This window comes from Sciurus vulgaris (genome assembly GCF_902686455.1).
Source record: "Sciurus vulgaris genome assembly, chromosome: 4".
In the NCBI taxonomy this organism is placed as follows: Eukaryota; Metazoa; Chordata; class Mammalia; order Rodentia; family Sciuridae; genus Sciurus; species Sciurus vulgaris.
Window position 1 is genome coordinate 41,232,543 of NC_136464.1, and position 15,375 is coordinate 41,247,917.

Genomic DNA, 15,375 nt, shown 5'->3' on the forward strand with positions numbered 1-15,375 from the left:
ATGAACTACAGGTTGAATAACCATTAGCTAAAAGGCTTTGGATCAGAATTGTTTCAGATTTCAGATATATTTTGGATTTTGGAATATTTGCCTAGACACGAGATATCCTGGGGACCCAAGTCTGAATAAAAAAATTCAGTTCTTTCATATATTCCTTCTAACATGGTCTGAAGGTTGAAGGTTGGGTGAGTGCTCTACCACTGAGCTCCATCCCCAACCCTTTTTAAAATTTTATTTTGAGACAGGGTCTCACTAAGTTGCCAACACAGGCCTCCAGCTTGCCTCAATCTCCAGAGTCGTGGAACTGTGTTTTGACTGCAGCCTAAGACCTGAGGTCAGATGGGCCATTTTCCACTTGCGGAATCGTGTTGGTTGCTCAAAACTTTTAGATTTTGGAGCATTTCAGATTTTGGATTTTTGAATTAGGGATGCTCAAACCAGTATTACTACACTCAACAGTCTGGAAAATTCCCAGAGAATTATACTGCTTGAAAAATTACCCTAAAATGATCACATCCTGTATGATTTCATTTATATGACGTTCCTGACAATGACAAAATGATGGAATGGAGAATGGAGAACAGATTAGTGGTTGTCAGAGGTTAAGAGGAAATGGGCATGGGTGGACATGGCTCTGCGAAGAAGTGGCCTTATGGTGACATAATGTTTTGTGTACTGACTGTGGCAATGTCACTGTTATCTTGATGTTTTGGTATAGTTTTGCAAGATGTGATTGCTGGAGGAAACAGGATAAAGGGTACCTGGGATGGCTGTGTTATTTGTTAAACCTACATGTGAATCAGCAATTCTCTCAAACTAAGAAGCTTAATTTTAAAAAAAATGCTTTTCTATCACATAAAGAATGAGGAATGTCAACTTCAGGCACTTAAAGATCAGAAGATGTGGCAGTGTTGGTCTTATATTTCTGCAGAGGAACAGTCATCAGCTACTGGTTCCTGTGTCCCTGCATCCCCATTTTTTACAGATGTCCATTTTCCTATGTCTGCTTGATGTGACAAATTTTTGTTGGACTCCTTCAGTCCTTTTTATTGGGTCTTTGTGTAAAACTGCTTGACAAAAGGGGATCACAGCTAACATATTTGAAAACCACTGGTCTAGTCCAATCTTTCCTTATACCAAGAGGAAACTGAGGCCCAGAGATGTCCACCTGAATGCTCTAACATCATTTAGAAAGTCAAAAATAAAACCATGAAATGCTGGATGTCTTCTTCCCTTGCCTCATACTTGCCTCTCTGAGATCAAGGTGAAAAGGTGAATATAGCATGAGCAAAGGCCCTGTGGCAGGGATAATATAGCTCTGTTGACTGTGCTATAAAAAATGATCATGCTATCGAAACTACCAAGGACATAGGGGTACAAAATCAGATGCAGCCAGTTGCCTGTAAACTGTCACTTCTAGATGGGTCTGCTGAGACTGGGTGACAGTTTGCCATCAGTGACGAGGTTCAATGACAGGGAGAGGGACAGTCCTGGAGCATCTATGAGTCTAGTAAGCCTGCCCTGCTTGGTGTTGTTTAGAAATTCTCATCTAGCTGAAGAAAGGAGCAAGGAGACAAAGGTACTTGAGAGAGGGGAAAAAGAGAGAACAAGAGAAAGAAGGAGCCACCAGGACTGCTCAGATTGTAACACTTGGGGGTGTCCTAATCTCTCCAGTTGTGACTTTCAAACTTGTGGGTGGCAGAGTGTTAGAAGCTAAAAATGCACAAAATGCAGGAAAGATTTTTTTCACTTGTTCGTTTGTTTTTACTGCTTCCTTATGAGGGTCCCTTGGATGGAGGGCCCCATGCAGTGCTAGCATTATGAGAGCCTGCCACGGCAGCTCGGTGACTGGAGCTGGGACAGAGATGAATGACTGACTGCACAGGGAAGCAGAGAGGACATCAAAGAGCCCAAGGGGGTGCAGGAGGGAGGAAGAAGAGCCAGAAAGCTGACACTCTGCATGAAGGGGGTGAGTGGCATGGGAGGAACCCCAGTGACTGTGGGATGGAGAAGGGGCTTGGAGGGATTTTTATGTTGTTTTAGGGAAACATGTGATGCGACCCTCACCTTCAACTTCTCTAGGAACTTGTCACTAAACTCATCGTTGTTCTATATTGCTTGGGATATTGGAGAACTCTTGAATTCTGTACCTGATGAGCATCGAGCCAGTACCGACACTGCACTCATAGGCAGTTAAACCACAAGATGTGGGCAAGGATGCCTGGGTCACACACAGGGTCTCCAGAATGGTCACAACCATGCAGCAGGATCCAGATGCCTCACAGATTCAAGCTTTGTCTAGGACGGAGCCAGGCTTACTACCACCCCAACTCCCATCACAACTACCCATCATGGACCTGACCTTCTGGGTCACAGGGTGTCAGGATGTCTTCCTGAAGTCACAAAGAAATTGCGGTGGTCTCTGAGATTAGGGGCTCCACTTTAGAGATGCAAGTTCTGTTTGTGCTCAGCTACCTCAGATGGAAGCTGTGGAACCACAGGGTCACCTACACCTACTGGAGTAGCTTCCACCGGGAAGCATGCAGAAGGCTAAGGTTCAAGCCAGCCTGGATATTCTCTGAAAGTATAGGGTCTTTGTTGCCTGGCTTGTTCATGGCCCTTCCTCCCTTACCTGTAAAGAAGATAGGTCCTTGGAGATTAGACTCTAACTTGAGCTGGCCAGCAGGTGGACACTAGAGCCTCAAAGGGAAACTATGTTCCACCAGATGCCAGAGATACCACTGGGAGCCAGGACCCAGGTGGAGAGGAGAGGTGGGGCAGGACTGTGGTCTGCTCCAGGACTCTGAGGGTGGGCGGGCCATGGAGGTGGAGCAGGAGCAGCCATGGGAGTGAGGAGAGAGTTTGCAGGGTTTGCCTGCCATGCAATTTTACACCAGTGTTCCTACCAGTGGCACCTTGGCGTGTTATAAGACTGCACAGGATGTCACCATGCACAGGGTTGGCAAACTCAGCTTCTTCTGGAATAAATACTTCACAGCAGCTTGCAGCGAAGCCTCCCTGGGGAAACTCAGCCTTCAGGAGATACCCTTAGCATCTGCTCTGGGAGTAATTTGGGAGGAGAAGGAGAAGTGATGGCTGCTGTCAGCCAACAAGACGGGCCAGCAGGGCCTAGGGATGCAGCTTGCAACTCAGGAGTAGGAATGGCTAAAAGTATGACTGGCACCTTGAGGAGCAAGATCCCTGACCAACCTTTACCCAGGAAAGGGACAAGTGCTCTCTTCTGCTCAGATGATTACTCCGGCGAGCTGGGTCACCAGCCAAGACCCATGGGCATTGACATAACTTGGAGTTTTAATCACAAACAGAATGGAGCTCCTGTGTCCACTGCACCCCACACCAGCCCAGGCCCATGGGTTGCTTGCAATTCAGTAACATGGAAGGCTCTGCCCATGACAATCCTTTAGAAGCTAAAGTCAGGAAAAGGGACAGGAGTGGGAGCTTGTGCCCCTCCAGTCATGGGCAGAAGCTTGCTGGTGCCCTAGAGTCTCCACTGCAAGGCCTGAGATCCCAGGCGAGGAGCTGGCTGGCAGAAGCTGCCTGAGGCTGAGGGAAGAATTGGGTTGGAGCCTCTTCTAGGTCCCTCTTTCCAGATTTGCCTCTGAGGAAACCCTAGGGTTGGGGGAGATTGGTGGGGAGTGGGGCAGCCCCTGAAGGCTATAGCAGAGTTCTAAGACCTGCCACCTTCTGCTAGGGGCCAGGCCCCTGGAAAAAGGAATAGACAAGGTAGAAGATACTTCTGAAACAAGGGGAGGCAAAACCCAAGACTGGGCCCGAGATCCACCCTTAATACTGCCTCAATAATTTTCAATAGACTGCAAATATTTCAGAAGAAAATTGAAAAGACAAAAGCTTGCTGAAATCACTCGTCACCAGTACCCTTCCCCTTTATAAAGATGACTGTGAATAAGGCACAAGCTTGACATGATCCACCATGCATGTTGAATGGAAGAGGAACATAAAGTGACCAGAGCGAGGAGGCAGGAGCCAGGATGGCAGGGCTCTGTATGTTATGGAAGGGAAAATAAAGGCCACCTGCTGACTTCCTGGGGATATTGAAGCTGTTTGCTTGGGGTGTGTGATGTAAGGACCCCTCTATCAAATCTTGGAGAAAATCTGCATTGCTCCCCAAAGCATTTATGTGGGTGACTTTAAGGAGGAGGGTAGAACAAACACAGGAATAGGGAAATAGCACATAGGAATAGCGGAACAAAGGAGAAGGGGAGAGTTGGAAGCTCAGCCAAGCTAGCTCTCAATTTTTGAGCTAAATCAAACATCATCTCACTTTGCACTGTTTAGACGCATTGCAGGCGCTAAAGGGTTAACGACTTTCTGGGACTGCATGCCATCCTTAGCATGTCTGGCCCAGCCAAAAAGAGGGAGCCACTGCAGTTGGCAAAAACACAGGCGGAACAATAATATCCATATCAAATCTGAGTTGGTCCCAGAGTCCTACTCCCTGCAAGTCCTGTGGTCACTGAGTGTTGGTCAGCAAGTACAGACATTTGGCTCATAGTGGGAGCGTGGCTCTAAGCCCCAGCCCCTCATGGAGAGACCAAACAGGATGTGCTGGTCCAAGACAAACTGTCCCAGGAAGAGCATGCAGATCACATATTTGCAGCTGGAAGTGAACATACAATCATATAATCACACTGGGCCCCATGTCTCACCATTGAAGTCCCTCATGGGTTCCAGAGGGTACCAGGGCAGCATGCCCTCTCATGCCCAGGGCTATAACACCTGACAGGCTGCAGACAGTAGGTGAGTGGCTGTGGCCTCAGACCTGCCACTGATGAGGAGACCAGCCCTGAGACCTCTAGCACTGCACAAACCCCTCCTCATGCTGGGGGATTGTCCTTCCTGGTGCAGCTGCTGTGCTTTGAGAAATTTACAGATCTGGTGCCTCAATGTAGGTATGGACAAGTGAGTCCAAGGATCAGGAGTTCATGCCCAGCATGGCCCTCTGTGTGCCTGCTCCCAGTGCCCAGCCTTCAGACTCAGGGGGACAGGCAGGGCATTGGCCCACTGCCCTCACAGGGAGAGATGCCCTCATTCTCAACAGCCCAGAGAAGGCCAAAGCAGCCCTGCCCCTGCCCATGGACAGAGCCAGGTGAGCCTAGAGTCCTCACTCCTGCAGCCTGGGCCTGGGGGTATAGAGACTCAGCTCCAGGCATGCACCTCACTGACCTGGGATGGCTGCCCAAGCCATCTGCTGCAGCCCTTTGCAGGCTGGGCTTTCCAAATACATGAACTTGAGAGGTTCCTTCCATGAGTCATGTGGCCTGGGGACTACTTGGGGAGGGATGGGGTTAGAGGACAAGGCCACAGAGCCTGAGTCCAGGCACCTACCTTGACCTTCGCAGAGCTTCTTCATCAGGGTCTTGCACTGTGGGTAGAAAGGAACTGGTCAGGGGACTCACAGGGAACAGGAGGAAAAGCCAATGGAGTTCTGAGTCCCCAGAATTAAGCCAGACCCTGAACACTTCCTGCCTCCAGCTTGTCAGCGGTGGAAAGGAGAGTGTGTAGCAGGCCAGGGAGTTGAGAGGCATGATGCAGTTGGGAGGGAGCAATAGAGTCTGGCCTCCAGGGTTCTCTTATCCCAGTCCTGGGCAATCAAGTCTCCTGAAAGCTGAATGACAAGTTTGCTGCCCGTGGTTGGAGTTAGGGATTGGAACAGAAAGTGGCCATCATTGGACAGCCCACCAGAGGGGCCCAGAAGGAGTTCCACCAGCTGCCAATGGTCCATCAGTGTCAGGTATCTTCAAGGGCAGGTGGCCTGACTCCTTGGTTTCTGTGGACCTTGAGATTGTGGAGTAGGACACAGCACCCTTGTGGCCCCTCAGCATCATCCTTCTTTGCCCACCCCTGCCATCCCTCACTCACTGTATTCCGTCCCTGTCATCTGCGCCAGGATGCGGAAGGAGCGAGACTGTAGGTTGGAGGAACGGCGGGCCCACTCGTCAGCCTCATCTTCTGGCTTGTTCTGGTTCTTAATCACAGCCTGGTACACGGGAGAGGCACTGTCCACAGCAAGGTCTTTCACAGGCAGACTCCTACAGTGCAGAGAGAGGTGTGGGTGGGGGCTGGGCGAGCACTGGGGCCCCCACGACCTGGTGTCCCCCGCCCCCCGTGTCCTCTCCCTCCCTCCTTGGTGCCCACTGGTAGACCACCACACCTTTACCCACTGCTGTCTGAGAACCTGAGACATGGATGTGGCCTGGTCCTCGGTGCTCATGCAGGTCCCAGTGAGGCAGTAACTTCTCTTGCCCATGGGCGGGGGATGTCAGGAGGCTCATACCCCACCTGTCTGCCCCTCCCCAGGGGCAGAAGATGCCCCCCACCCCCATGACGGGATCCTTTTTGAGGAAGGAAAAGCAGAAGAGAGCTTCTTAAAGTAATTGTGACCTCCCTGAGGAGGCCCGGAGTTTGGGGCAGGGCTAGGACAGACCTTTTGGGGCATTAGAAGTTTCTTCAGGGTCCATCCTCCACCCTTTTCACACCTTTAGATACAATGGGGATCTGCCAAGTGCTGGGCTGCCCTGGAAGATGACTAGGAGGCCTAGTTGGAAGGTAGAGAAACACCAAGCAGCAAGGCCTGCATAGTCCTAAAGGACAACAGGGTTTATGGCTGGGGACCCCAGGAAGATGGGGAGTAGAGCTACAGGAAGGCTCATGGGCCCTCTTCCCCAGGGCAGCCCAGCCTTTCCAGAGGGAACTGGTGACCCTCCCTTACACTCCCGGGATCTCGCCTACAGTAGGTGCTCAAAACTCAGGTGAGTAAACACATCCTAGATTAGACTCAGAAAGGATCCCAGAGCCTCTCATGTCTGGAATGTCCTGGCCTGTATCCCACTGTGGGGCAGGTAATGATGCAAAGCTTTGTAGTGCCCACTGCCCACAGTCAGGGGCCCAAAGGATTCACGCTGCCCAGTCCATCTTCTCAGAGGTCAAGGAGCACCCGACAGTCCTTTCTTCTTATAGAGGCCGAAACTGAGGTCCAGAGAGGTCAGACTACTAGCTCCAGATTGTAGCAGATAGGGGCCCCATTGAACTAGAACTTAAGCCTCCCAGCTCCCAGCCCAGTGTCCTTTCTAGCAGGCCCTCCATAGTCACCAAAGCTCAGGAAGACCACATCTGTCCAGCAGGGCCTACAACGACCAATGCTTTTACCAAAAGGGACACAGTTCAGACCAGACTCGCCCTATCCAGCTCCCTCCTCCTGCCTCTGCCTGCCCCACAGGGGCCAGCTGTCTAGGAGAGGATCTCCTTAGTGCTTATGATTTCTACCCTCCCTGCAAGGAGCTGGATGGAGAATTGGCCCACTCTCTCAGGACTGATCTCTTGAGTCTTGCTCAGTGTGGGCTAGCAGAGATGAAAAAGAGTAGGTGATCAAGAGTAGGTAGAGCTGTCACTCATTCCCTGAAGACTCTGCCCTGGCCTGTGGAGTTATGAGTGCTCTCATCCTAAGGTTGAGATTGGATGGGAAGGAAATTTCTCAAAGATCCAGCCAGGGAGGAGCCTGTGGCTACCTAAGAAGAAGAAGAGTGTGCAGGATCTCATCCATGCCGGGGGAAGCCATTTCCACCCAGCATAGTAGGGATCCCAAGAGTTCCTGAGGTCTTTGAGTGAGATGAATAATAGGAAGGCACAACCAGGTCCCTTAGTAGAAGGTATTTGCTGTTGTGTCCCTGTAATGTGTCCAGGAGGAAATCCCCTGTGCCTTCCCTGGCTTCAGGGTCTTAAGAATGCTGCTGGGAACAAGTCCCTTGGATCTCTACCTTGCTGGCTTCCTTTCCCACCAAACTATGCAAAGACTCAGGATTCTTCTTGTCCCCACTGTAACAGAGATTAGGAGTCCAATGTACTTTTCAGAACACTGAGGCTCAGGAAAGACACACAGAGGGAGGATGGAACAAGGCCCTGCAGTCCAGAGATCCTGAGTCACTCCCAACTTGTGCTTCTTGCCACAGAAAAGATTTCAGTCACCACAAGGTCAAAGTCACCTTTGGTATTTACTCCACTGTGCACTGCTTCCAAATCTGACTCAGTTTTCACCTCTCTCCCGGCATCCCTGTCACTATAGATCTATCTCTCACTAGGGTTCTGGGGAGTGGTCTTCAAGAGGCTTCTTTGCCATTTTCTGTCCCTGAATAATGGTCCAGTATGGATTCAGACCTCTGGGAACACATGGTCACAAGTGCACATAGAAAAGGCTAGGGAAAGCTTCTTCAAAGCATGACCAGGAAAACAAAGGGATGCAGCCTCAGGCTGGGGGGTGGGCACAGCATGAGTGTCATTATTTCGGATTTCAGTAACCACTTCAGTAACCGTTGATGTTATTTGGGGCAAACCCCCCAAAACAAATATTTGCTGGTATAGGCTGCAGGGGATGTTGTTTGGCTGCGAGGTGGGTGTGAGGAAGAATGTGGACAGAACATATGGACTGACCACTGGTCCTCAGATGCATCCCTCCAAACCCACACACCATCCTGCAACCAGACAGACAGGACGATGGGACAAACACTGCGGGATCTACTTACGCCAGCGGCGACGCCCTGCCAAGCAGAGGGAAACCCAGCCGTGAGTGTGCGTCCATCATGGGATGGCAGAGGGGCAGCGCACACAGAGAGCGGGGTTAGGATCAGAAATGAGTTAGGGGAGTGGATGGGTAAAGGAGGGAGAAAGAGAGAAAAATAAAACGGTCAGTGAGGAAGGAACCATGGAAATTAACAGCAAAAATGGGAGTATGCTCTGGCCAGGGGGTTATCCACTGGTATCACAACAGCCTTAACCCAGTGTGGCTGAGTTAAAAGAAAGGGGAGAGGATGATCCTTTCCCAGCACACAAGGAAAAGGAGAGGGAGGGGAGCAAAGGGGACAGGAGATGGGGTAGATCCTTAGAGAAGCCTAGATTAATCAGCAGTGCATCGTATTCCAAAAAACACGGATAACCTCATTGTGAAACCAAAAGACGACATTCTTCCCAAGGTGCAGAAAATATAAAGTTAGTGAAGAGCATTTCTTTCACTATTTTCCATCAAACTTGTCTTTGGTGACTGAAACCACTTTAAAAGAGCACACCAAGGACCATGTGGCAAACAAATGTTAACAGGAAATCCCTGGTGGCTCTTGGACTTATTCAGGCAGCCTGTTTTTTCTGGGTATGCATGAGCTAATGGTTGTGTTTTTAAACTTGCAGGCTCATATTTTCTGCTTTGAATGATGGATTAAAATAAATCAACACCAGTTCTGCAGAGTCAGCCCTGAGTCTAGTGGGTTTGAGATCTGTGGCTGCAGAGCAGGCAACATCCGCCCCCTTGTGGTGGAAAGTAACTACTGCGTTTGCAAGAGAGCACCAGGCTCCCCAGGAAGCAAGAACCAGACTTTATTATTCAGAATTCCCCACACCTTATCATTCATCCCCTGGTGTCCTGATTTACCCCTTATAAACTACATGCACAACAAGGACTGGGCTCTGGAAAGGCTTAGCCCTGTAGGAGCTCTCTGGAAATTTTTAACCTCTCTTATAGCATCTGGGTTCCTTTCTTTGGAAGAATGTTTAACAATCATCTCAAGACTTTTTGCCTTTAATTGCTCAGGACCCCTGATCTAGGGATAAGATGTTACCTAAAGACATAATCAGCCAGTGCTCTAAGTCAACACTTTGGCATTCCCAAGTAGAAAACAATAAGGAAGTGCGTGTGTTTGTGTGTAAGAAACAAACGAGAGAGAGAGAGAGAGAGAGAGAGAGAGAGAGAGAGAGAGAGAGAGAGAGAGAGAGAAAGAAACACACTGGCAGATGAAAAGATATAGCAGAGGAGGACAAGAAGAAAGATACTCAGATACTCAGGGACAGAAAATGAAAGAGAGAGAAAGGGGGGGAGGGGGGGAGAGAGAGAGAAAGAGAGAGACTTTATTAATGTTTGCACTGTGAGCAGTTTTATACACAAAAGGGTTTCAGCCAGCTCTCTCCCTAGTCCATCTTCAAGTTCCCTAATCACAGCTAAGTGGAAGAATGTCTTAAATTCTACTGCCCCAAGTCAAAGAGGAGAAAGGTGACCATCAGTGGGATCTACTATCAACTGCACCTTGAATGGTTGTTGGAAGCTACTTCCCAATAAGAAAAGCCCATCCTGTATTTGAATTGACTCTCATGGCTGGAAGAATAAAGCAACCTCACCCTCTTCCCCAAGAATGGTTTAGTCCTGGGAGGCTTGGGGGTCTTGAGTGCTGCTTTGAGAAATTTGTAGAAGTTTTTTTCTAAACCAACCTCCTCATGGAGCCTGAAAAATGCAAAGGAATCACCACATCCTGCATTTCTCCACCCTTCTCCTAAAGTTGACCAGGAGAGAGAGGTTCTGAAGAGACCATAACCATGTTCTGGAAGGATCTGGCAAAGGCTGGCTTCCCTTCAAGGCCCTGTGCCCCAGAAGAACCAAGGTGATGTGTGAAAGCTGGTCCTGATGGTGCCTGATGGCTTCTGCAGGCAAACAGAGTGGGGAAGGCTCTTACCCACTGAAGTCACTGCCCTGGGCTTGAGCCTGCCCAGCAATGGCGTCCATGATGGCATCCTGGGAGTACATGCTGATGGGCGTGTTGTACTGTGCATGGATGATGGTGGCCTTGCCGCCCAGCCCCTTCACCTCAATGGGCTTGTGAGTGGACAGGGCTGAGTCCTTCAGAGCACTGGGGTTGAAGCGTTCCTGGTAGTCGGCGCTGGGGGAGAGGCACATGAGGAACAGGGTGGGAGTGCAGGAAGGAAGGGGAAGGAGAAAAAGGCAACAGGTAGAGGTTACACTGGAAGTCAAGGCCAGGCCTGGTGGTGGTGAGTGTTGAGAGAGATCTCCCAAGGCCCAGGCCTGACCCCAAGCAGGCTACCCAAGACCCCCCACTGTGGGCTGGCAGAGTCTGGTCAGGAAAATCCTCAGCACCTCCCAAAACCTTGTGCAGAAGGTTTTTCTTGTCCATCTCAGCTCCCCCAGATTTCCAGGAGGCTGTGGCTCAGTCTGAACTACCCCCCAGAGTCAGCAGGGGGATCTAGGCATGGAGAGATCTCCCACCACACACAGCCAGAGAAGCAAAGATAAAAAAAAAAAAAAAAAAAAAAAAGGTTTAGAGGAATTGGGTTCAGAAGAGGGGGCAGGAGCTAGGTCACATGAGAGAGGCAGCAGTAGAGCAAGCTGAGTCCAGAGCGTCCCAAAGGCAAAAAGCAGTCACACTGGGTCCCCACAGGGAATCTGAGCAAAGTTTCGCCAAGAAGGGATTCCTTCTGTTGACAACCCTCTGTGGCCTGAGACTGTGTTCTTCTAGATGCTTCCATCCATTTGTGTCTGCCTTGGAGCAGGGCTCAGGCTGCTGAGGGCCCTCCAGTCCCGGTCTCCGTGTGGCTCATCAGCTTCTACCTATCTGGGTTCTTCCCTCCAGCAGATAGGCGCCTCCACCAGTCCATCCACAGGCAAAGACAAGATCAGATGTAGTCCTTTTCAGGAGTCCCAACAGAACAGAGATCTTCAGGCTCACACAGACCCTGGAGACAGTGCAACATCCTACCCACCCACCTACCAGAGCCAGCTTGCAGGGCTTAAGCAGTTGGAGCAGGAAATTGGGAATGGAACTGGAACCATCAGATGGAGAGCCCCTCCCCCTTGCAACACCTTCACTCCATACTCCAGCTTCACACCCATGCAGGCTTACCTGGGGCACAAAAGCACCCCTACTCACACATGCACACGCGTACGCATGCGGATAGGCACACGCTATCCACACCCGACAGACACGCAGACCCATGCTGAGATGGCACACAAGTGCACACACATGCTTTCCTTGGTACTAACTTTGCTGGAGAGTTGGCTACCACCTGGGGAGGAGAGAAAGGGCAAAGAAGACAGCGCAATCAGAATAAGGCTCCTGCAGGGGGAGCTAGAACACTAGGACCATCTGAGAATTGTCCGTGGTGGATAGCCCAAACCGCACTGTGTGAAGAGAGTAAGGAATGAAAAGGAGAAAGAGCACTCAGAATCAGGGACCACGGCCTCCAGGACCCTCGGTTTGGATTGGAGATGTCAACACGGCAGTGTTCCCTCCACAGTGGGTTCCCAGTGCCCTCAGCTTTGCCAGGAGAAGAGTTTTCTTGTCCATATGGTGGGCACGCATAGCACGTACATGAATCCCCCACATACAGCCTGGTTGTAGGTCCCTGAGAGTAAGCTGGGGATGGAGGAAGGACCAATATGGTTGCATGAAGAAAATCCAAATCCCCACCCACCGCCTGGCTAGACAGTGTCTCTGGACTTCGCCCTGTTTCCTGGGGGCAACTCACGGGTTCCACTCTGAGCAGGAATTGCATTGGAGGCTCTGTGTGGGGTCGGGGGGGATACCTATGGCCCTTGGAACATTTTCTTCTTCCCAGAAGAGGGACATGCCACAGCAATGAAGCAGGGGAGAGGGGGCCCAGGAGGAGTTGTGAGTCCAAAGCTTGCCGCAGAAAAGGCCCCAGCTGGGGTAGCCCAGCTTGGACACCACAGAGGGACCCTGCTCTCACTCTGATCAGAGAGCCAGCTTCCTAAAGTCTGATCTTTTTGGAGGAGCACTGTCTATATCATGAATCTTTACATACAAATTTCCTGCAGTGGCAGTCCTGTGGCCAGTAGTCCTGTCTGAAACCTGATATAAAGAGTGGAGGGCAGTGGGCTCTGTCTCCAAATGCTACCACCTGCCTGATCTGTCCACTGTTGAACTCTGACTGGAGATAATTTGGCTCCAGCTGGCCTGGCCCTGGTCACCTTACAGCCAGGACCCCGCCCCAGGGAACTTCGTGGTGGCTCTGCTCAGCTCTAGGCCCACCCTGTCTCAGAGCTGATAAAATTCCCTCCGTCCTCCCAGGTTCAAAATAACCACAAGTAGATCTATATTAGGAAAGGGCCAGCATGGAACTTCCATTCCTTCTCCATGTTTGGCCAGTGCTGACAGCTGCAGGGTCAGCCCTTGCCCTAACCAGCCCAGTGTCCCTTGCAGAGGGCAGTGTTGGCCTGGCGGGATGTCAATCAGCACCTACTATGACATTGATTCCTCCCCCTCCTGAGGGCCCCAGACTGGGATGCCTACAGTAGACATGGTGAGGAGACAGTGCCCAGGTCTCGGGAGGGATGAGCCAAGATGCAACACCTGCCTAAGGTGTGTGGCACTGAGTGGCTTGAGGAACACTGTCCCTCAGTGTCAGCCCCAGACAAAATGAGAGGCAGGTCGCAGGATGCTCAGGTCTGTCTATCCTTGCATTGCATCCATTCCTCTTACCCCTCCAAAGAGATACAAGCTGCCCAGAGGAGAGAGTCAGGTGAGGGGCTTCCTTTTGGAGCCAGACAGATCAGAGATTGAATCCTGACCTACCTCTTAGCACTGTGACTCCAGGCAAGTTACCCACGCCTCTCGGCCTCTGTTTTCTCATTCATAAGATGGAGATGTTGGTGCCCACTGCACAGAGGGGCTATTCCAAGTGAAGAGGATCCTGTCTAAAACCCTTAGCCTAGGCGAAGTGTGCAATGGAGGGACACAGAGATGAGCATTAACTAACCCTTTTGCTTGTGAGCAGTTAGGCACTCATCAAAGGTGGTGGCCTCGGCCTGGCAGTGGCTCCAGCCCTTCCTGCTCTCGTTCCTGAAACAGCAGCATTTGTTTTTACTCTAAGTGAAGCACCAACCTCCCTCTCTCCCCTGACTCATCTTCCCTTGGAGAAACATGTTGAATCCTGCCTCTCTAGTTGTCAAGTAATAATTTATACTTTTGCCAGTTTCTGGGCAGCCCTTGTACCAACAGGATGGCACCTGGGGAGTCAAAAGTAGTAGGGGTTGGATCTGGCCTCCAACTTTCAGGGCAGTAGATAACCTATCTCAAAGCAGGGTGGAGTCAGGCAGATCCAGTTGCCAGTCTGTGTGCCTCTTACTAGCTGTGTGATCTTGGGCAAACTATTCACTCTCTCTGAGCCTCTGTTTTCATAGCTGTAAGATGAGGGGAAACAATGCCCACCTCTGAAGTTACTGAGAGATTAAGCCAGCCTGCAGCCCAGAGTCAGAGCTTTGTCAGGGGGAGACATTATCACTACAGCAGGTGAACTTCCCAGGCATTCCAGACTACCAGAGTCCAACCTTCCTACCTGAGACAAGTCCCAGAAAGGATTGGGAAGACCTACCAGTCCATCAAAGGCAGGACAAGGTGACCATCTCCGTTCTGCCATTTCCAGAGTTTTCTGGCAAAAGTCCCTTACTAGGGAAGCCACTGGGGGTGGGGGAGAGGCCCCAATGCACGTGGCTCTGCCACTTTGACTCAGGGAAGCCATGGCATGCCAGAAGCCAGATTCACTCAGGGTCTAGAAAGAGCTGGGAAGCTGGGAGGTCCAGGGGAACACTGAGCTGATGGCGCCCAGCAAGGGCAACATGAAGGGCAATGCTGGAGTTAGACTGACCAGGTCCCTGTTTTAACTCTCCTGGGTAGCAACCATGTAACTCCAGGCAATGGGCACCGTGTGCTAAGTGTGTAACAGGACAGAACTCAGTGCTTTACACTTGTCCCCTTTGCCTTCTCCAAAACCCCAAGACATGGATGGTGATTCCTCCCATGGAACCCCTACAGACTACCTTGCCTTCACAGCCTGCCCTGCCTGTTGCATCCACAGATAACCATAGGGATTGCATAGGGTGGAGGTGGAAGCTACAGTGAAACAACAGTGCAAGGGACCTGGATGCTGGGACATGCTGCGAGGGCTCCCTTCCTTCAGCCCCCTCCATAGAGACCCAGCTCCATGTGCCTCTAACTCCGGTGCTCAGAAGTCTCACCAGCTAGACCATGGGGGCCAGCCCCTTTCTCCTTGGGATTGAGCTTCTTTGCTGCGTGCTCTGTTGGGGGTCCCTGCAATCCCCCTCCCTTTACACCCATTGCTCAGTCCCTCCACAGTCAGCTCCTGTGCTCGCTCCCCCAGGCAGCTTTCCCAGAAGACTCCCAGCCCTAGAGAACTGGCCCTCCCCGCTCCAACTCTTCCTTGTTCCTGCCTCAGGGTTCCTGGAGTGTGTGTGGCTCCTGAAGGCAGCAGGCTGTCCAGTCCCGTGACGGAGGGGTGTGTTCTGCTGTGAAAATTTGGGAAGTTGAAGTCTCATGTATGCAGGCCTGACTTGGTCACTTAGTAGCAAGACTACTAAACCTCAACTTAACCTTCTCTGAGCCTCAGTTTCTTCTGAAAAAAGCTGATCTGTCTCTCCAGGGTAGCTGTATAAAGAATGTATGTACCCAGCTCACGGCAGACATCAATAGGGTCTTTGCTTGCATTGCTCTCCTGTGCTGCCTCATGGGCTTAGGGTGGCTGGATTGA

General features: G+C 50.9%; 1 protein-coding gene across 11 annotated transcripts in view; it reads right to left on the reverse strand.

Annotated features, from left to right (window-relative positions):
* The window catches only part of LDB3 (LIM domain binding 3), a 62,436-nt gene that overhangs the window by 35,697 nt on the left and 11,364 nt on the right, over positions 1 to 15,375 (reverse strand). For 3 of the 11 annotated variants that reach the window (XM_079138223.1, XM_079138220.1, XM_079138226.1), the window contains exons 4-8: positions 11,852 to 11,874; positions 10,530 to 10,733; positions 8,559 to 8,573; positions 5,902 to 6,071; positions 5,368 to 5,404 (exon numbers count right to left, since the gene is read on the reverse strand). In XM_079138223.1, coding sequence (XP_078994349.1) covers positions 5,368 to 5,404; positions 5,902 to 6,071; positions 8,559 to 8,573; positions 10,530 to 10,733; positions 11,852 to 11,874 — 449 coding nt within the window. The remainder of the gene's footprint in view (positions 1 to 5,367; positions 5,405 to 5,901; positions 6,072 to 8,558; positions 8,574 to 10,529; positions 10,734 to 11,851; positions 11,875 to 15,375) is intronic. The other 8 variants (XM_079138224.1, XM_079138221.1, XM_079138227.1 and 5 more) reach the window with 3 other exon arrangements.